Genomic DNA, 18,598 nt, shown 5'->3' on the forward strand with positions numbered 1-18,598 from the left:
CATTCCTGAGACAACAGGGAAATGTGGATGTGAACTGGTTATATTATAGAATTTCTGCTAACTTGGGGAGTGGGAGATCCATACTGTGAATATTTAGGAATAAAACGTCATGATGTCTGTAGCTGACTTTCAAATGGTTCAGCAAAATGAAAGTTCACTTTTTTCAAAGTGAAAACGAGAAGAAGATAAAGCAAGCATGGCAAAATGTCAACTCTTGTACTAAGGCGAAGAGTATGCTGTTGTGCACAGCCACATTCCTCCATTTTTCTATTCAATATTTCCACAGTAAAAAGCTGGAATCGATTTGTTTGGCGTGAAAGCTCACAGCTGTACCATCTCTGATCTCACCGTACCCCTGCGGCCAATGCCTCTGGCCCTGGCATCCTTGCTCAAGGCCTTTATTTGGCCACTCCTTTTGCTAGACCCCTCTTCCCCAGGTATTCACATCCCTTACTCCTGTTCCCCTTCAACTTTTGAACAAAATTTCACTTCTCAGTCTTTTCCTGAACCCATTTAAAACGGCAGTCCCCAAAACAACCCCCCCCAAACACTCACTCTTCAATGCTTTCCATATCTACAGAGTGTTTTTCACCATCAAGCATTCTACATTTTACCTACTTTTTTGTTTATGGCCTACCTACCCCCCCCCATTAAACTGTCAACTCCATGAGCACACTGTATGTTGTTTTCATTCCTACATCCCCAGCACAGACACACGCTGACATGTGGTAGTATTCAAGAAAAAAAGATCTTGGGACTTCCCTTGTGGTGCAGTGGTTAAAAATCTGCCTGCCAGTGCAGGGGACACGGGTTCGAGCCCTTGTCCGGGAAGACCCCACATGCCGTGGAGCAACTAAGCCTGTGGGCCACACCTAACTGAAGCCCGCGCTCCTAGGGCCTGTGCTCCTCAACAAGAGAAGCCACTGCAATGAGAAGCCTGCACACCGCAACTAACAGTAGACCCCAATCGCCACAACTAGAGAAAGTCCGCACACAGCAACGAAGACCCAACACAGCCAAAAAAAATTATTGGATTTTTGTTTGTTATATTTAATACTCATTTAACCACCCAGCAGTTTCACTTCTTAGATCCTGTCTCAGGAAACCACTCACAGAAGGGTAGAAGAAGGCAATCCCTGGAGGGATGTTTTCCTCAGCAATGTTTCTAGTGACCAAAAACCATAAACAACACTTTGCTGGACAACAAAAGAATGCAGAGCCATCCTATGGAATACCAAACACCAAGTGAAAAGAGTGAAGACCCACATCCACCGTGAAGAAACACCGTGAGCGACAACAGCAAATAAGCACACCTGTATAGTAGTACTGCTCAAAAAAAGGCAAACATCACAAAAATAATTTACACAAACACACACAAAACTACACGTTTTTTCTTGTAAAAGCATAAACAACGTTTGGAAAAACACCGAACTGTAACAAAAATCACCTCTAGCGAAAAAAATTAAGGACTATATCCGGGATAACTACTCAACTTGGTACAATCACAGTCTGGAATGTTACCGCGCACTTAAAAATAATTTTAGAATTATTGACAAACGACAACATGACCCTCCAGGCCCAAACTTTCAGGGCCCCTCATCCGTGGCCTCCCTCCCTCCCTGGCCCCCCTGGAGCAGGCTCCGGAGAGCTGACGCGGCCCACCGGTCGGGAAGCCAGGACAGCTCCCTGCTCCCTCCCAGGCCCCCAGCACGCCCGCGGCCAGGGCCCCGAACTCACCAGACACGGGAGAAGGATCCCTCTTGGGCTGGAGGCGACTGGTCTGGGGCAGGAACGGGTTGTTGAGCCTGAGAGAAACGGCACAGTCAGGGGGAACCGGGCCCGGACCGCCGCGGGAACCCCCCGCCGCCGCTCCCCGCGAGGCCGCTCACCCGAACGTGTTGGGCTCCTCCACCACCTTCATCTTGGCGGCACCTGCGGGGGAGGGCCCTACGGGAAACAGGCAGTGAGGAGGCGGGCGTGCGGCGGGGGTGCGGGGACGGGGAGGAGGGGGCTCCGGGACGCAGGGGCCTGCGCATGGGTGGAGGGGCGCGGGCGTCGGCAGCCCGGACACTAACCGCGCGCTGCGAGCCCCAGCAGCAGCACGAAACCCGCCAACCTCGCCATCATCTCTCGCGCCGCCGCCGCCGCCGCCGCCGCCGCCGCCGCCGCGGCGCTAGGTCACGTGAGCGCCCTTGTCACATGAACGCCGGAACCGGATGTGGCGTCCGGCTCCTGCGCAGAGGCGCGCCTCGGCTGCCTGAGAAGTTGTGAGCGGGCGGGACTCCCGGGCCCTTCTCACAGTCATGGGCCGCCGCAGGGCAGCCCGTGGGCCGGGGGCCGAAGGTGGCCGCACTCGGCGTCCCGCGGGCCGCTCTCTGGAGGCTTTCGCGGAGGAGGTGGGCGCCGCGCTACGCGGTGAGTGGGGCGTGATCCGGAGCGGGGGCGGGGGTCGGAGGCCGAGGGTCGGGTCGCGGAGCCGCGGCTGAGGCCGGGTCCCCTTCTGTGCCCGGTGTAGCGTCCGTGGAGCCAGAGGCGGCCGAGGACGAGGGCGCCTCGGGCCCTGCGCACCTGCCCTGCGCTCTGGCCATGTGGGAGCTGGGCCACTGCGACCCCCGGCGCTGCACCGGCCGCAAGCTGGCGCGCCTGGGACTGGTGCGCTGCCTACGTCTGGGCCACAGGTTCGGCGGCCTCGTGCTCAGCCCCGTGGGCTCCCAGTACGTGTCCCCCGCAGACAGGTAGGCGGGAGAGGACAGGGTGTGGGGGTGGGGAGGGCGGGGTGCCTCCTGGGACTTTTCTTAATGAGTCCCCTGCTCTGGCGCATCCTTCTTTTCAGGGCTCACCTATTTGCACTGATCTGTCTAGTTTGCCCCGATTACCTAGGGCAAAGTCCAGGATGCCGCAGGTTTCAATAAACGTTTGTTGAGTGAATAAATGAGCTTTATCGAGGAACACCCACCCCCAGCTGCCTCAAAAGCTTGGCCCATGAGAGTCCTTGGGGGTCATTGGGATGGGGAAATGATGCCGCTGAACCCCCAGTGGGGCGAGCACCAACTTGACCCCAGAACCAAGCCCTACGCTGCTCCTGGCAGACAGTTGGTGGCACAGTCCGGGGTCGCTGTCATCGACTGCTCCTGGGCCAGGCTGGATGAGACTCCGTTTGGGAAGATGCGAGGGAGCCACTTGAGGATCCTGCCCTACCTGGTGGCTGCCAACCCTGTGAACTATGGCCGGCCTTGCAGGCTGTCCTGCGTGGAGGCCTTCGCTGCCACCTTCTGCATCCTGGGTGAGTGTCAGGGCCTGGCAGCCTGGAGTCTGGCTGTGCTCCCAGCAGTGTGTTTTCTGCTGCAAGTCCCAGGAGGAGCATCACCATGTACGGGGAGGTGGCCAGGGTTTCATCCTAACTCCCACTTAAGTCCTCGCCATGCGGGGTTGAGGTGGAGGCAGAACACGTCGCTGGCCTACAAGCACCCGTATTTGGCCCTCGTTGTCAGGGCACCACCGCCCTGAGAGTCCTTTGTTACCAAAGCTCACCCCCAGAGACCTTATGGTCCACATGGAGGCCCAGGTGGGTGGCCCTGTGAGACTCCCTGTGGGGAGAGGGACTTAATGGGCTACTGAGGCAGAGGCTCATGAGTGGGCATGGGCTGTCTGGACCGTGGGAAAGTGTCAGCGGGACTTTTAGTTCCTGGGACAGAAGGAACCAGCGGCAAGAGTGACAGGAGAGGGATTGTCCACATCCTTGGAATTCCTGTTTCCTGCACCAACAGGTTTTCCAGACCTTGCTGTAATTTTGCTGCGGAAGTTCAAGTGGGGCAAGGGCTTCCTAGACCTGAACCGCCAGCTCCTGGACAAGTATTCAGCCTGCAGTGGCCCAGAGGAGGTGCTGCAGGCAGAGCAGGAGTTCCTGGCCCACACCAAGGAGCACCCTGAGGAAGAGGAGGAAATCGGTGAGGCCTGGCACAGACACAAGCCCCCTGGGTGGGAGCCAGCACCCTCCAGGCCTGCCACCTCCTTTGAGAAGCCTGGGGGTTGGGGGGAGCCTTCCTGCCACAGCTGTGGGATGCTTGGTTCTGCTCCAGGCTCACCTACAGGTCGCTTTCCTCTTTGATTCCTCGATTCAGATCCCTTTGATGTGGATTCAGGGCGAGAGTTTGCAAACCCCAACAGGCCCGTGTCTGGCCCCCGGTAGGTCCTCAGGCTTCCCAAGTTTCATGACATCTCAGACCCAGGGCTCCCCTCCGCCTCTGACCTCAGCCACTCCTGCTGCAGGGTGGGGTGGTGTCCTAAACAACACCTGGTTGCCTTTCTGAGTGCGGAGAAGGGAAGGTGGATGTCCTGATGGAGGGATTTCAGTTTTGAGAGGACAGGGAATAGGAATCTGTCCTCAGCTTAGGGGCTTTGGTGAATGAGTGGGGAGGGGTGTTACCTCAGACTGGCCAGTGAACGTACCCCTCCCTCCCAGGCTGCCCAGAGACAGGGCTGACAGTGACACTGAGGAGAAGTCTGAGGAACTTGGGCCTGACCCCGAGGACGGGGGAGGGAGCAGCAGCAGCCCTGAAGAGACAGAGACCAGGGTCCCCACAGAGATTTGGAAAGGAATCAAGAAACGGCAGAGAGACTGAAAGCTGCAGACATGTATATTTTCCAAGGCAGAGTGACGAGGACATCTAGAGATGGCAGTGGAACTTGTGGGAACACACACACAGGCCTGGTGGCCTCAGCCCCTGCAGCTGCCAGCAGGACTGGACTCTGTCTGGGTTTTCTCCCTGTGCTTCTAACCCGGCCTTGCTCTGGGTCCTGCCTCAGAGCCCTCCCAATGAAGCTGCAAGCCAAGGAGACCCCTTTGTGAGCCTGTGCTTCTCTGTGCTTGGCCTGGGGGTTTGGGGGGACCCTCAGCCTCTACTGAGGCAGACCCTGCCTAGAAGGGTTTGGGGATGGGGCTGCGGGGTAGGTCTTATGTGGGCACCCATGCGTTTGTGAAAAGAAAACGCCAGATAGCTGGCCAGTTGGCATGGAGCCCCTTACACTGACCAGCCTTGAATGACATCCTCAGCCAGAGACCCTGGGTCTGTCAGCTGGGTGGGGACTGGAGACCTGTGCAGCTCTCAGGCAAACCACCCTCCACATGCCCTCTGGGGTGGAGGGTCCCTGGAGAAGGGTGGGGACACTACACATGTTCACCCTCTCCCTCCAAAGCCTGGATTGTCCAGACTCAAAACGCAGACCTTCCTGCCTCTCCACCTAGTGAGGCCTTGCCTCAGCCCTGGAGAGATGAGGACAGAACTTCCTTTAGGACAGGGCTCTCCTTTGTAGCACTGGTGACATTTAGGGGTGAACCATTCTTTGTTGCGGGGGGAGCGTTCATGGCAGGATGTCAAGCCTAGTCTCTACCCACTGGTGCTAATAGAACAGCCTTCACCCACTCCCCAGTTGTGACTGACTACCAAAAATGTCTCCAGGCAGCACCTAATGTCCCCTGGGGGGCAAGGCTGCCCCATGAGAGCCCTGCTTTAAGACCAGCACCCTCCTGCCCTGTGGCTGTGGAACCTGAGGGAAGGTGGGAAGCTCACCTGGCGGCCAGGCCTGCTCTCTCTGCTCCAGGGTGTGGTGGGGTAGCTGCTGGCCAGACCTTGCCCAGTCGGCTGTCCTGATCCAGTGGGGTGGGGCTTACTGGGCACAGAAGGTTCACAGCACACACCACAGAGACATGACCAGGGCAAAAGGGAGCCCAGGGAGTCCAGCCACAGCATACACACCATGAAGCAGGGGAAGGGGCACCACGAGCCTGGCTGCACAAAGCTGACCACGGCGAGAGAACAACACGGGGACTTGGGGAGGGCCTGGCTGGCGGCCGCAGGGGCTCAGGGGTCCGCCTCCATGTACTTCTCCAGCTCCTTGAGTCTCTTGACAAACTCCTGCGCCTCCTTGTTGTTGCGGCCCTCCAGCATCCTAAGCGCCGATCTCACTGCGGGCGGGTGATGGGGGGACGGGACGGGGCCTGCGTCAGACCCGGCTGGCCCCGCCCTTAGCCCTGCCCCGGCCCCGCCCCGCCCCTCACTCACCCTGGGCTCTGGGCCGGCGCAGGTGCAGGGTGACCGGCTGCCCGGCCTTCGCGCTTCCTCCCACCTGGGGCCTCGCGACGCCGCCAATGCTGCCCAGGCCCAGGGCTGCCTCCCCCGCGAAGTCGTTGGTGGACAGCCAGTCGTGGTCCATGACGGTGAACAGCACGCAGGCGCCCCGGCGGCGGCAGGCCTCTGCGGGCACGGAGCTGGGGGCGGGGGGAGGCGGGCGGTGGTTACCTGGAACCCTGCTCCCGGCTCCGGACGGGCAGGGCAGGGAGGGGCACTCACAAGTAGAAGAGCTCGTCGTACACGGGGTGCAGCGTCCGGCTCTTGACCTGGGTCCTCTGACTGCGGACCAGAGGGAAAAGGTGCGGCGGGCCCAGCTCCACGATCACAAAGGGGTCGCTCAGGCCTAGGGACACGGCTGTGAGCGGACCACGCCGCCGTCCCCGCCAGCCCCGCCTCGCCCCGCCGCACCCCTCCCCCGCACCGTTGGCGTCCAGGGGGAGCAGGTCGGCGGCGTGCAGCACCTCCACCACCAGCCGCTGTTCAGCCGCCTCGTAGTGGCAGCGGACGCTCAGGCGCCCAAACCGGTTGTGCTCCAGGGACCTCTGTGGAAAAGCCGGTGAGCCGGAGGCCGGGGACTCCCGGAGGCGGGGCCTCGTGGCCACACCTGGGCCGCACTACCTGCTTGAGCTTGTCCAAGTAGTACTGCTCTATGCACTCCCGGGTGGAGCACTGGTGCAGGCGCAGCTCCTCCTCCAGCCTCTGCAGGAAGGAGGAGGCCCCTGGTGATGCCGGCAGCTCCTCACAGCCCCATTTCACGTGTGGGGCGTGGATGAACTCAAATTTGGGTCTCTCGTGTCCACCCCTCCCCCTTACTCTGTCAGAGGCCCCAGGGCCAAACTTCACCTTGTAGCTTCCATCCCTCAGGCTCTCCAGCGGCAAACCCTGGCCCTCAGCGTGGAAAAAATTGACCAGGGCCTGCGGCGGGGCAAGAAGGGAGAGATATCAGGGGCGAGGTGGGTGCTGGGGACCGAGAGTGGAGACAAATGGAGCCTTGAGCAGCACCCGGCTCGGGCTCTCGGGAGCCCAGGGCAGAGCCACTCACACCTGGGGCGCATCAGAAGCCCCCAGGAAGCTTGGGAAAATGTCGGTGCCTGAGGCCAGATAGCTGTCTTAACAGGTGGCCCAGGTGCTTCTGACACAGGTGGGCTGGGGGAAGGAGATGCTGCCCTGGTGGGTTCCCAGAGGAGGGGTGTCCAGGGAAGGCCTGGCATCCCAGCACAGTGCAGCAGGGCAGCTGGGAAGGGTCAGCAGCCTTGTCGCCCTGGGCCTGGGGTCGGGGGGAGCCAGGAACTGGGAGTGCAGCAGGAAGGGCTCTTCCACATGGCCCTACCTCCAGCGTGAAGTGGAAGCGCCCATAGAAGTCAGCAGACACGTCACGGTTTGCACCCAGAGCCTGCAGAATAGCCTGTAGCAGCAGCTCCCAGAGGGCCTCCAGCACCCTGTAGGGACACTCAGCATCTGTGACTGAACACTGGGCCAGCCCTGCTCCACCTGCCCAGGACCATACCTGCTCAGGTTCTCCTTCACCAGTGAGGCGTTCAGCAGAGCCAGCTTCTCGTCCAGGTACTTTAGGAGCGGGGCCATGGCCTGCAGGCAGGGTCCTCAGGCTGGGACTGAGCCTGGGCCCCCACCCCACACACGCATTCCCCACCATGCCCAAGCCCTCACCTGGCTGGGCACTCACCTCCTCGTTTTGGATGGAGTCAGGCGAGAGGCTGATGTGCTGCACGTACTTCCTGATGTCACCCACCATCTGTGGGAGGACGGCGTTCAGCACCAAGTTGGGGTGCAGGGAGGGGGCAGCCAGGTCCCGCCCCACCATCCCTGCCCACCTTGGAGGTCAGGTGTGCCGTCACGGTTCGGGCCTCCCGCTGCAGGTCCTCATCCAGGGCCTGCATGCAGCTAAGCAGGGGGCGTGGGAGCACACCCTTGAGCCCTGGAGCCCCCTCCGGCCACGCCAGGCCACGCAGCGCCTGGCCAGCAGCCTTGCGCAGGAGCTCCACGTCATTGAGGACCACGCAGAGCTGGGGAGGTGTGCCGGACATGTGTGGGTTGGCAGTCAGGTGGTGGCCCCACTGCGCCTCCTCCTCCCCCCAACTGGCCCCTCCCCGCCTGCCTGTCGGCTCACTGGCTCGCTCACTGCCTCGCCTGCTGCCCCAGGCTGAGTGTCCACCTTCTTCCGCAGCAGCTCTGTGTAGAAGAGGGCAGCTTCACACAGGTCCTGGGGTGCAAGATGGGGGCTCAGGAGCTGTGGGCCATGTCCCCTGGCCCTGTTGCCCCTCTAGACCCCGATCTCCTCTCGGGAGTCCCCACCTGGCTGAGCTGGGTGCCCAGCCCCTGGGCCTGGGCAGGGTCTGGCCATGCCAGGCGGGCCCACAGCTCCTGGATGTGGCTGAAGCAGAGGCTTGCAGTGGCTGCGGAGCTGCTGTGCTTGGAGGAGGAATCCATGGGCTCCAGCTAGGAAGCAGGGGGAAGCCTTGGTTGTGAGGGTGCCCTGGATGAGCCCAGCACGCTCAGGTCTGGGTGCTCACTCACCGTGTCCACATCCACGGCTCCCTGAAGCCTCCACTTGGCTTGGTCCCGCAGCACCTGCAGCCAAAGCTTCACAGCAGGCAGGAATGGGGCGTGGATGCCAGCCAGGGCAAGGGAGCGGCTGTCCCTGCAGCGGGAGGCCAGCAGTCAGAGCTCGCCCCAATTCAGACACCTTGAGCCAACATGTCCCAGGTTCCTAGCCTAAGGAGGCCCCGAGGAGAGTCTCTTGCACAGAGTTCTCCTAGAGGAGACTGGAGGACCGGTGGGGGCAGGACACCTACCGGCCCGGGATGCTGCTCCAGAAGCACTGGATGTCTGCCAGGGTCAGGTAGAGCTCAAAAAGCCCTGAGGCCACCTCGAGGGTCATCTTCGGGCTCAGCTCCTCGATCAGCACCCACGCCTCTTCAGCCACCTGCCCAGGAGGGTGGAGTCAGACTGCCAACAACAGGAAACCCAGGTCCCTTCCCAGCCAGGGGGCTCTCCCCAGGCGACCTCCTCACCAAACGCTCCAGCTGCCGAAAGGTGAGGGTGAAGAAGTCGATCTTGAGGATGCTGCAAAGGACACACCTCAGACATCTGCTCTCCCTGCTCCCCAGCCCAGCGGCAGCACTTGAGGGGCTGGATGCAGGGGCAGCAGGGAGAGCACTGGCCCCACCTGTGGAAGAGGCTGGCATAGATGCCATAGCAGGACTGCAGATCCTCGTAGACAGTGTCAGCCAGCTTGACCAGCCCTGCAAGGCGCTGTGGCCCCGGCTGCAAGGAAGCCCAGCACACTGACCTTCTGGCCTGCACCTACATGCTGCCCCCCCCTCCCCTGAGCCACACCTGCTCCCCCTGACCCATGCCCCCGCTGAGTCACACCTGCTCACGAGGACTCTGGGAGTTCAGGAGCTTGTCGAACCATTCACGGTTCCCTCTCTGCAAGGGAAGCCGCCAAGGCAGCATGGTGGGTGGGTGGGAGGGAAGAAGGACGACAAAGTGTGTGTGGTACAGCAGGTCCAGGCGGGGGCGGGGGCAGGGGCTCGGGCAGGGCCGGAGCAGCTAGCCCAGACCAAGCTACCAGACACACCTTCAGGGCAGCAGCAATGTCCATGTTTAGCTCCGTCTCGAAGGGGCAGATCTCAAAGGAAGGCTGGAAGAGCTGCAGCTTGCCAAGACACCTGGGCGACCGGTCACCCACTGACTGGGGGTGCCCCACCCAGTCCCCTGCCCCTACCCCCACCACCCCTCGTGCCAGTGGCTGCACCCACTTCAACAGCAGCTCCAGGCGGTAGACGGCTGTGCTGTTGGTGGCAGGGAAGTAGTCTCGGAGCTGGCGCAGCAACCGGAGCCCAAACTCACAGAAGGCGGAGAAGCTGTCTGCCAGTCCCTCCTCCTGGGGGACAGGGCCCTTAAGAACTGACTCCTGAGTGCCCCCGCTCCACGGCAGAACCAGCCAGTCTACAAGGCTCTGCCCTGAGGAGCACCCTCCCTACCACCACCTCCAACCCCACTGGCCTTGCAGTGACGACCTCTCCAGCCCCTGCCTCCGCAGCTCCCCCTGGAGGCACAGACGCCCTCAGGGCCTTTGCACCACCACCTGTGCCTCCTGCGAGCTGGCCCACTCCCTCTGTTGCTCGCTGGGCTGAAGCGGCACGGCCTCCCTCTCTCGGGACTCCATCAAGGTATCGCACACCCGATCCTGGGACCGCACAGCACGTACTCTCTCATAGGTCCCGCAGTTTGTCCGTTTGTTTTTAACCACCTACCGCACCCGCAGGCTGTGCGTCCCACCAGGGCAGGACTCTGGCCGTCCCTGCCTGCCCCAGCCCGAACAGCTCCACAGCACACCCCCCAGAAACAGCATTTTCAGCCGAGCCCACCTGCTCCTGGGGCAGCGAGGCCGCCTCTTCCCAGTGTGCCTGCATATCTTCCAGCAGCCCCAGCAGGTAGCCGTAGTCCAGGGTGCGCGTCTGATGGTGGCGGCTGCTGACCTGCCAGTGCCTGCGGGGCCCCAGCCCAGGGTCAGTGCAGCGCCCCTGGGGCCGGGACCAGGAGGAAACCGGCGCCCCTCCAACTCACAGCACAGCCCCTTTCCGAGACCCGCCCCTCCAGTGCCCCGCCCCTCGCGACACGGCCCCGCCCATGTACTCGCAGTTTCGCCCGCTGAGGCTCCGCCCCTCCCACCGCCCTTCCGCCCCGTCGGGGCCCTGCCCTCTTGCATCGCGGCCTCGCCCACTCACAGCACAGCCAGCTGCAGCGCCGACAGGTTGCTCTGCGCGCCGTGCAGGCAGAGCACGGTGGCCGCAGGCCCGCTGAGCTCACCGCGCCAGCTGCTCGAGTTGGGCTGGGGGACGGGCCGGGCGTGGGTGGAGGCGGGAGACCCCCATCCCCTCTTGTCCCCCAGGTCCCCGGCCTCCCCCTCTCGCCCTCCCCATGCCGCGCCTGGCTGCCCCGGGGGCCCGAGGGCGGCGCTACCTCCTCGGCTTGGTGCTCGAACTGCAGCAGACGGCTGAGCAGCAGCAGGTAGGACAGGAAGCCCGAGCGCCCGCGCTGGCTCATGCTCGTGTCCCTCTGGAACGCAGGGTCCGCTGGTCACCAGCCCTGCCCAAGCCCATGGGCTGGGGCGCAGGGCCGCAGGCCGGGGGTCCCCCTTGGCTTCCCACCTGTGTGGTGATCAGCTTGAGGACCAGCTGGCAGTCCCCCTGCACGCGGGAGGCGTTGGAGCGCGGTTCCAGTTTGAACCAGCGGTCCTCACCAGCCACGGGCACCTCCTAGGGAAAGGGGGTTCAGATTGGCGATTCTGCCTCCCTCTTCCTCCTGCACAGACTGTCTGCAGGACCGTGGGGAGAAAACAGGCCTCCGCTTCCCACTGAACACGGGTAACCAGTACAGGGAGCGCTTAGGGGTGCCTGGACCCCTGGAGGCTGTCCCTCCCCCACTCCTCCCAGCATGGTGCCCCCCCCAGCCCCAGAAAGATGGGAGACTGTTGGGGGAATCACAGGACATAGCCAGCAGCGGTATCGCAGGAAGGCGGGGCACCCATGAGCAGGTGTTCCATGAGTGACGCCCCGACAGCCACTCACCCGGATGGGTATGTTGAGGCACCCCAGGAAGTCATCGGTGTGGTCCTCCGTGGGCCCTGCTGTCCCATTTGTGCGGGCAGACTTGACAATCTGTTTGAAATACCTGGGGGCGGTAGCGTGGACGTCAAACCTGAGGTCTCTGAGGAGCCACCACCTGCTGGCCCCTGTGGCCGAGCTGTGTCAGGGGCACAAGGGTCCCACCTGCCATACCTGCTCATGCCTTTTAGGCCAATGACTTCATTCAGCTTCCTACATGCTTCCACCAGGGACACATCATCATCATGATCCCTAAGGGTGGGGCGAGGTGGGGGTACCTGGCTGGTCTGGAGCCCAGCCTGGCCCTGACTGCCCCCTCCCACTCTCCCCAGACCAGAGGCGCCCACATCCCCTGCCCTGCAGGGCACAGGGGCCTATACCAGATGTCCAGGTGCAGCTGGTCGGTGCTGACATCCTCAATCTCACTATAAGGAGAACAGAGAGATACCCTTTAGGGTCCAGGTGATCCTCTGCCCGGAGCTGGGGCAGGGACCATTTCTGAGCCTCAGTCTCCTCCTCTGAAAAATGGGCATAGGACCAGCCCCTCAGTTCCCTGGGGCAGGCACTGAGACCGCATACAGGCACAGCTGCCACATGCAACCCCAGGACCAGCCTGACACTGCAGCAGACCCTGCCCAACCACCCTGCCATCCAGCTGGACGAGGGGCCTTACAAGAGGAAGTGCTCCTTCCACACAGGGTTCAGGGTGCTGCTTTTGACCTCAGTGACCTGGATGCACTTGGCTGGCAGTGGGCCACCACGCTTGCTGCCCTTGCGGAAGCTGAAGCGCTGCTCCTTGTGTGGGCCCTGCTCCCTCAGGGTGCCTGAGGCTGGCAGGATGCCCAACATGCAGTACGGGTCACTGAAACCTGGGACATGGTAGGTGTCTCAGCCCCTGACCCCTGACCCCAGGCCCTCCCGTGACCCCCAGACCTGAGCTAGCCAACGTCCCGGCTGAGCTAGCCAACCCCACTCACCGTTGGGGTCTTTGGCCAGCAGGTTCTTGGCACGCATGACGGAGACTTTCAGGGCATATGTGGGAGCCTGTGGGTGGGTGGGGGTGTGAGGGCCTCTCGGGGCTCAGCGTGTACCCAGCCCTGTGCCCCCTCCACCCCGAGCCCCTGCACACGAGCACTGCGCTGGTCAGCGTCTGCCCAGGTGGGCGGCAGCCTCACCTTGGCCTTCTTCACATGCTCCACGGCCTCAGCATGTTCCTCGGGGCTGGTGCCGAACACCTGCACAGGGCAGGCAGGTGTGAGGGCCCAGGTACCGCTGAAGCAGGGCTGGCTATTGTCCTGGGGGCCTCACGGGGTTGGGGAGCACACACAAGTGAGGAATAAAGGTGTCTGTCCATCTGTTGGTTTGTCCTTTCTACTTTTTTTCTGTGTGTCTGTCTGTCCATCCTTCTTTGTATGTCCTATATCTGTCTACCTGTCCTTTCCTGTGTTGTTTATATCTGTCTCTGTGTTCATCTGTCTGTCTTTGTGTTCTTCTATTTGAATGTGTCTGTGTGTGTGTCCATCACTCCATCTTTCTGGGCATGCCTATCAGCCTGTTTGTGTCTGCCTGTGCATGTGTGTGTGTCTTGTGTACATGGGGCAAATCTGTGTGTGTTCAGGTGATAGTGACATAAGCAGGTGGGGCAAAGTGTCTCAGTCCTCCCCAGAGATGGGGAGGGGCCAGGCCAGGAGGGTGGGTGGGGCCAATGGGGCTCACCTGCTGCAGGTAGCTCAGTAGGGCCCCCTGGTCATCCACCTGGTCGGGGCCCATGGTCCCTGCACGGTAAAGGACTGTGTACAAGGCTTCCTCATAGAGCATCTCCACCTGCAGGTGGGGAGGGGAGCACATGCTGAGTCCCGGCCACCCTGTCCCTGTCTCTCCTCAGCCCCGGGCTCTGGACACAGGGGGTCTCAGGATCCTCGAGTCCACCCTGTGTGCCCAGCCCCCAGCAGCTCCTCCCACTGGCAGAGCCCAATCCCTGCCTCTGTGCCTTTGCACCTAGCAGGCCCTCCACTGGGGGTCCCTCCTCACCCCTGATCTCTGTTCGCTTCCATGGGGAGGCCTGGCCCACCCACCCCAGACCCTAAGTCTGGCACACAGAGGTACTTACCCTCCTGGGGCCAGGCCCCCTTCCCCCTTACCTCCTCTTGGGTCAGGGCTCTAAGGCCACGGCTGGGGTCCACGGGCTCTGTGGGGGCTGGGGAGCTACTGTGCAGGAGGACCTGTGAAGGGCACCGGGTGAGGGCCTCTGTGGCTCCCAGGGCCAGTGGGGCGGGGAGTGCTCCAGGGAGGGAGGGAGTGGAGGGAGGAGGGGCAGGTGGGGAGGCCTGGCCCAGCGCCCCATGCCAGGCAGCAGTGCCCATGCTATCTGCACCTCGGGGCACGGCAGGCCCTGTCTGCTTTCCCCCTTCTTCAGGATGAGGCGCATCTGGGCAAAGAACTCCACACCATCTCCGGGTTTCCTGCCAAGAAAGCCCAGACTCGGGGTCAGCAGACCCTCCCCGAATCTACAGCTCACAGCACGTGCCGGCCCACACGACTCAAGGGTCTCTGCATGTCTGGGGGTGAGGTATGATGCCCCCCATGGCCTTGGGTTCAGAGCCTCCTGGGCTCCCCCCAGGGGCCATGCTGGGCAGCTGGTGTGTGAGGTCAGCGAAGGAAGGGGGGCCCGGTGCAGGTGACCATGACCATGCGGAGCAGGCTGTGGGGTACCCACCAGGCCCCAGCCGCGGGCTCCTGCACTTCGGTGCTGCTGCTCGCCGGCTCATCCTCAGTCCTCCGGCGGAAGGACGGGCACACCTGCACCTGCCTGAGCACGCTGCTCTTGATCTCCAGCAAGGTGGACATGGTGGGTGGCCTGTGGGCAGAGAGCACAGCCATAGCCTCCGGTCGGGCCACTTGTTCATTCGCTGGTGTTGCCATACTGTCCCCAATGATCAAATCAGATGCCACCCTGAGCAATGACTGAGGTGTCCCCCGTTACTCAGAGGTGCCCACTGCAGGGGTCATGGGCTCCAGCCCCTCACAGGGCTGCAGACTTGCTCAGTCCAAGCCCTATCCCTTCCCACAGGTTCTGGCCACCCAGACCAGAATGACTAGTACTGAGCTAGCTTCAGGGGATGCCCGGGGCCCATTCCTCACTCGACAAAGAGGATCCCTCTCCGTCCCAGTGTGGTATCTGGGCTGCTCCAGGCAGGATGCTACATGGTGGCTCAGCTGCCATGGCAACATGGGCAATTGGAGCCGGACAGGAGAGTGAGCGGGAGCTGTGGCCCCACAACCCACACTTGCCAAAAGAGGAGTAGGCCCTGCTCTGGGGACACCTCCCTGTCCAGGTGGCTAGGCCCTGGGATGCCTCTGAGGGGCAAGCGGCTCTCACTGCCAACTCCAGTTCCCCCGGCCTGACCAGCCTTTGCTGTTACACCCACACACGTCCTCCAGGGGTCTCAGTGTCCCCTGCAGACCCGGCTGGGAAGGGCAAGATGATAGCTAAGCCACCAAGGGCCCCTGAGCCTGCCTCTTCCACCCCATGACCTGGCCCAGGCACCCACCTCTCCCCTGGGTCAGGCAACAACCTCCGGCCCTGGGCCCCCTGGATCCCCAGGGTGGTCTTCTGTTCCCCCGTTGAAAACCATCAGGGCAAAATGAAGACTCTCTCCTGGGCCACCTCTGCCACTCAGGGCCACCACTCGGGCTCCCTGCCCCAGGCTTGCTGGCCTCTTGTGCAGGACACACCGTGCTCCCCTTGGCCCACCTGGGAGCCTTCCCACTGTCTGGGTCCCCTCATTGTCCACTCTTGAGCCTACAGGGCTCCTGAGCCTACATTGTCCACTCTTGAGCCTACAGGGCCCCTACAGGGCCAGGCACATCAGCCTGAGCCTGCCATTTTCATTTGACAAAATAGGAAATGGGGATCCAGCCAGATCCAACTCTACTTGCCCTGATCTCACAGGCACTTAGCAATGGGAGAGCCAGGTGAGACCTGCCCCTGCCCTGTGCGCCTGCTGCTCAGGGGCTGGGCCTGTGCTTGTGCGAGTCTCCATTTACCAGCGCTGCCCCTTCCTGGACTCTTATGCTCTGCTGGGAGAGCCAGGGCCAGGCACGCCTGCCACCTCGTGGGTCCTAAACAGACTTCTTGAGCAAACCAGGTCTGTCTCTGGGTGGGCCCAGGCTGCCATCCCTGGTCTGCGACCCCCACCAGCTCTCAGCTCCTCGTCCTGCTCCCTGATCCTCCAACCCCGGACCTGTGGGGCCCAGGGGACACTGGGCTCAGAGGGTCTCATCTGGCCAGACATGAGAGCTGGGACAGGGAAAGCAGGTGGCTCAGCCCCCACAAGCTCCCCCCACCATACCTGTCAGCGCCTGCCCCTGGGGGCCTCTACCCAAGATGGGGGCTCCGCAGCCTCTGCACGCACTTCCCGAAGCTGTCACCCTACAGCTGGCAGTGAGGTCCCGAGGGGGCTAGGCGTCACGGGCCCCCTTTTCCTCTCTAGCTGAGTGGAAGAGGCTGCTCCCCCCACAGACCCCCAAAGCCAGGGAGCAGCCACTGCTTTAGCTGTTGCCACGGCAACCGCCAGCTGCGTCTGCATGTGACAGGGGCTCCAGGGCTCACATTCCCAGAGATGAAGATGACGCAGGAGCCAAGTGGCCTGAGCTGCAGGGTTGGGGGCTTTCTCTGTGAGAACGAAATGTTCAAGGCAAGGCAGGCCACCTCCCCTGATAATCCTCAGACCAGCCCTGGAGAGGGGGCGCCACTCTGCTCCCCCACCTAGATGAGGAAACTGAGTTCCCGGGGTTAGGAACCCACCCAAGGCCACAGAGCCAGCAGGAGGCCCGGGATGGAGTCGAGGTCTCCCCAGCTCTGGTGTCCGAGCGCTAAGCTCTTGGCTCGGCTTGAGTCTTGGGGTCCATCCAGATGGGCTGGCCTTCCCCTGTGCTGCGCAGCCCCTCCCTGCTCCCTTCCTCAGCCCATTGCCAGGATGGGGCAATAGTGGAGTCTGGGTGCAGGGGTCCAGGAGAGATGGCTCATCCTGAGAGCCCAGAAATTCCCTTTGTTCCCCTGGAAACCCTGGGCCGCCTGAGCAGTGATGACCTCACTGCACCCAACAGCCTGGGAGCCAGCCAGCACCTCCCCCAGAGCTGCCTTTGACAGTGGGCATGTGGCCGACCCCCAGGAAGCAGTCACTGGCTGCAGGGGCCCTCAGCCTGTACAGGGCATAGTGAGCTGGGTACAGGGCTGCAGGGGACCCCCCCATCTGTCTGACGGGCCCCATGGGACTCCTTCCTGAGCTCTCCATTTCTTGGTCCCAGGTCTGGCCGGCAGCTCAGAGCAGGACATGCCTGTACCCCTGCGCATGCCTGGCCACCAGTTCCCATTTATCCAACGAACAAAGTGACGTGGGCCAAGGAGCTGAACGCCACACAGGCACCGGGCCCAGCTGAAAGTGACAGGTCCACCGTGTTCCCGGGCTGTGCCCAAGGCCCAGGGTTGAATGGGAAATGATAATTTGCAAAGTGGATGTCACTGTCCCATTTCACATCCCAGGGCTGGGGTGAGCTGCTCTAAGCCAGGCCTCGAGCCCAGGGCTCAAAGCCAAGCTGTCTCCTGCTAGCCCACTGGGGAGCCGGGGTGGCACTGAAGCAGGAAGGTCTGGGGCAGCTGAGCTGAACTGGAGGGCCAGCTCTCTCTCTAGTCAGAGTCCCCAGTGGCTAGCTGGCCACCCTTGGAGTGAATAAACACTTTCAGGGCGCTGGGGCCTTCTTACTGAAATCAGTCCCTGGAGACTTAGGGGTCGGGGGTCCACTGATGCCGCCGTGGGCATGTGTAAGGGGGTGGCAGGATGTTTGGCCCCACCAGCTAGCTGTCCCTGCTGCCCTGTTGGTCTTCTCTTTCCAGCCCAGCCCCCACCTGACCCCCCTCGCTCTTCCTATAGGATTTCTGGCTCCCACCTTTCCGTGTCCTCGTTGACTCTGCACACAGTGCTCCCCTGCACACAGCACAGCTGCAGTGCCTCATTGCAAATCACCTGGCGTGCCCATTACAAATATTAGGGTCCCATCCCCACTTAATCCCCAGGGAGGGACCTGGGAATCTGTATTGTAACCAACTCTGTAGGTGGACCTAGAGCTCTGAAGCTTGAGGCTAGCTAGATGCTTCTAGAATGAACGCATTTAAAATGAAATCCTCCGAGGTCCCCTCCCACTTGGCCAGGCCGGCCCCCTCTTACCTGTCTTCCCTCACCTGTTCACGTGGCGTTCCTCCCTCCCACTTCTCTCAGTGACATCCCCTCTCGCCCCTTCCTCCCGTCCCCCCTCTTCCGGAAGCTCCCCGTGAGAACCTCGGGCCCCCCAGTTCTGACGGGGTGCTTCTCATTGGTGGGCGCTCGGTTCTGGGGCAGTTTGGAAACCTGGTGAGGGTGTATTTTTTTTGGACCCACCCAGACGTCTGGAGGGATTTGGGGAAAGCAAGGGGTCCTACCAGGATCGGCAGGAGGGGGACGGAACTGGGCTCTAGGGGTGTCTTCCTCCCTGGAGGGTTGGCTGGGAAACCCCGCGGAGCGTCTCGGAGCAGGGCGGGGAGGTCCTCGGCCCCGGCCCACCTGCGGCTTCCCCCGGGGATGGCGCGCCGGGTAGGAGCGGGGTCACCCTGCGCATCCCGGGGGCCGCCGGCAGACGGTGGTCCTGGAGTCCCGCGCCCCCCGCGGCAGGGAGGTCTGGTCCCCCCACCCCTGCGCAGTGCGCATCCCGCTCCCGCCGGTCCTGCTTCCGCGCTCCGAGGGCCGCAAGAGCGAGGGCCGCTCCTCCAAGCACACGCCGGCCTCCGTCTCCCCGGGG

At 62.2% G+C, this 18,598-nt stretch overlaps 3 protein-coding genes across 6 annotated transcripts in view; 1 reads left to right on the forward strand and 2 right to left on the reverse strand.

The window, feature by feature from the left end:
- Positions 1 to 2,281, reverse strand: part of GNPTG (N-acetylglucosamine-1-phosphate transferase subunit gamma) — a 17,531-nt gene extending 15,250 nt beyond the window's left edge. The window contains exons 1-3 of the mRNA XM_007453584.1: positions 2,076 to 2,281; positions 1,890 to 1,947; positions 1,738 to 1,805 (exon numbers count right to left, since the gene is read on the reverse strand). Coding sequence (XP_007453646.1) covers positions 1,738 to 1,805; positions 1,890 to 1,947; positions 2,076 to 2,127 — 178 coding nt within the window. The 5' untranslated portion in view covers positions 2,128 to 2,281. The remainder of the gene's footprint in view (positions 1 to 1,737; positions 1,806 to 1,889; positions 1,948 to 2,075) is intronic.
- An 8-nt stretch (positions 2,282 to 2,289) lies between these two features.
- TSR3 (TSR3 ribosome maturation factor) lies at positions 2,290 to 4,834 on the forward strand. The gene is made up of 6 exons (XM_007453585.1): positions 2,290 to 2,415; positions 2,516 to 2,735; positions 3,090 to 3,283; positions 3,768 to 3,947; positions 4,122 to 4,185; positions 4,463 to 4,834. The coding sequence occupies exons 1-6, from the start codon at positions 2,304 to 2,306 to the stop codon at positions 4,620 to 4,622; spliced, it is 930 nt and encodes a 309-aa protein (XP_007453647.1). The 5' UTR covers positions 2,290 to 2,303; the 3' UTR covers positions 4,623 to 4,834.
- A 1,027-nt stretch (positions 4,835 to 5,861) lies between these two features.
- On the reverse strand, positions 5,862 to 14,625 carry BAIAP3 (BAI1 associated protein 3). Of its 4 annotated transcripts, none has more exons than XM_007453587.1 (33): positions 14,481 to 14,625; positions 14,139 to 14,226; positions 13,906 to 13,986; positions 13,481 to 13,519; positions 12,940 to 12,999; positions 12,742 to 12,808; positions 12,438 to 12,633; positions 12,145 to 12,189; positions 11,939 to 12,016; positions 11,729 to 11,831; positions 11,309 to 11,416; positions 11,121 to 11,216; positions 10,886 to 10,989; positions 10,526 to 10,646; positions 9,914 to 10,038; positions 9,733 to 9,823; positions 9,525 to 9,581; positions 9,319 to 9,416; positions 9,164 to 9,215; positions 8,945 to 9,075; positions 8,667 to 8,790; positions 8,445 to 8,588; positions 8,260 to 8,352; positions 7,964 to 8,155; positions 7,816 to 7,884; positions 7,639 to 7,718; positions 7,462 to 7,570; positions 6,975 to 7,046; positions 6,750 to 6,830; positions 6,553 to 6,673; positions 6,351 to 6,474; positions 6,063 to 6,268; positions 5,862 to 5,965 (listed from the first exon to the last, which is right to left on the reverse strand). In XM_007453587.1, exons 1-33 carry the CDS (start codon positions 14,609 to 14,611, stop codon positions 5,862 to 5,864), a joined length of 3,390 nt encoding a protein of 1,129 aa, XP_007453649.1. In that variant the 5' UTR covers positions 14,612 to 14,625. The 4 variants fall into 4 exon arrangements, with proteins under 4 accessions (XP_007453649.1, XP_007453648.1, XP_007453650.1 ...); XM_007453586.1 differs by having other exon boundaries at positions 13,481 to 13,588; positions 14,481 to 14,616; XM_007453588.1 differs by having other exon boundaries at positions 13,481 to 13,507; positions 14,481 to 14,611.
- Positions 14,626 to 18,598: the final 3,973 nt, after the last annotated feature.

This window comes from Lipotes vexillifer, unplaced genomic scaffold (genome assembly GCF_000442215.2).
Source record: "Lipotes vexillifer unplaced genomic scaffold, Lipotes_vexillifer_v1.1 scaffold914, whole genome shotgun sequence".
NCBI classification, from domain to species: Eukaryota; Metazoa; Chordata; class Mammalia; order Artiodactyla; family Lipotidae; genus Lipotes; species Lipotes vexillifer.

Bases quoted from the DNA above. Each gene is read 5' to 3' on its own strand.
- TSR3 (XM_007453585.1), top strand. From the start codon at position 2,304: ATGGGCCGCCGCAGGGCAGCCCGTGGGCCGGGGGCCGAAGGTGGCCGC. The intron at 3,948-4,121 runs GTGAGGCCTGGC...TCCTCGATTCAG, and splicing joins TGAGGAAGAGGAGGAAATCG to ATCCCTTTGATGTGGATTCA. The intron at 4,186-4,462 runs GTAGGTCCTCAG...CCTCCCTCCCAG, and splicing joins AGGCCCGTGTCTGGCCCCCG to GCTGCCCAGAGACAGGGCTG.
- BAIAP3 (XM_007453586.1), bottom strand. From the start codon at position 14,611: ATGTCCACCTTGCTGGAGATCAAGAGCAGCGTGCTCAGGCAGGTGCAG. The intron at 12,634-12,741 runs GTGAGTGGGGTT...ACCATGTCCCAG, and splicing joins GCTGGCCAAAGACCCCAACG to GTTTCAGTGACCCGTACTGC. The intron at 11,217-11,308 runs GTGGGAAGCCAA...CCTGCGTTCCAG, and splicing joins TCAAGCTGATCACCACACAG to AGGGACACGAGCATGAGCCA.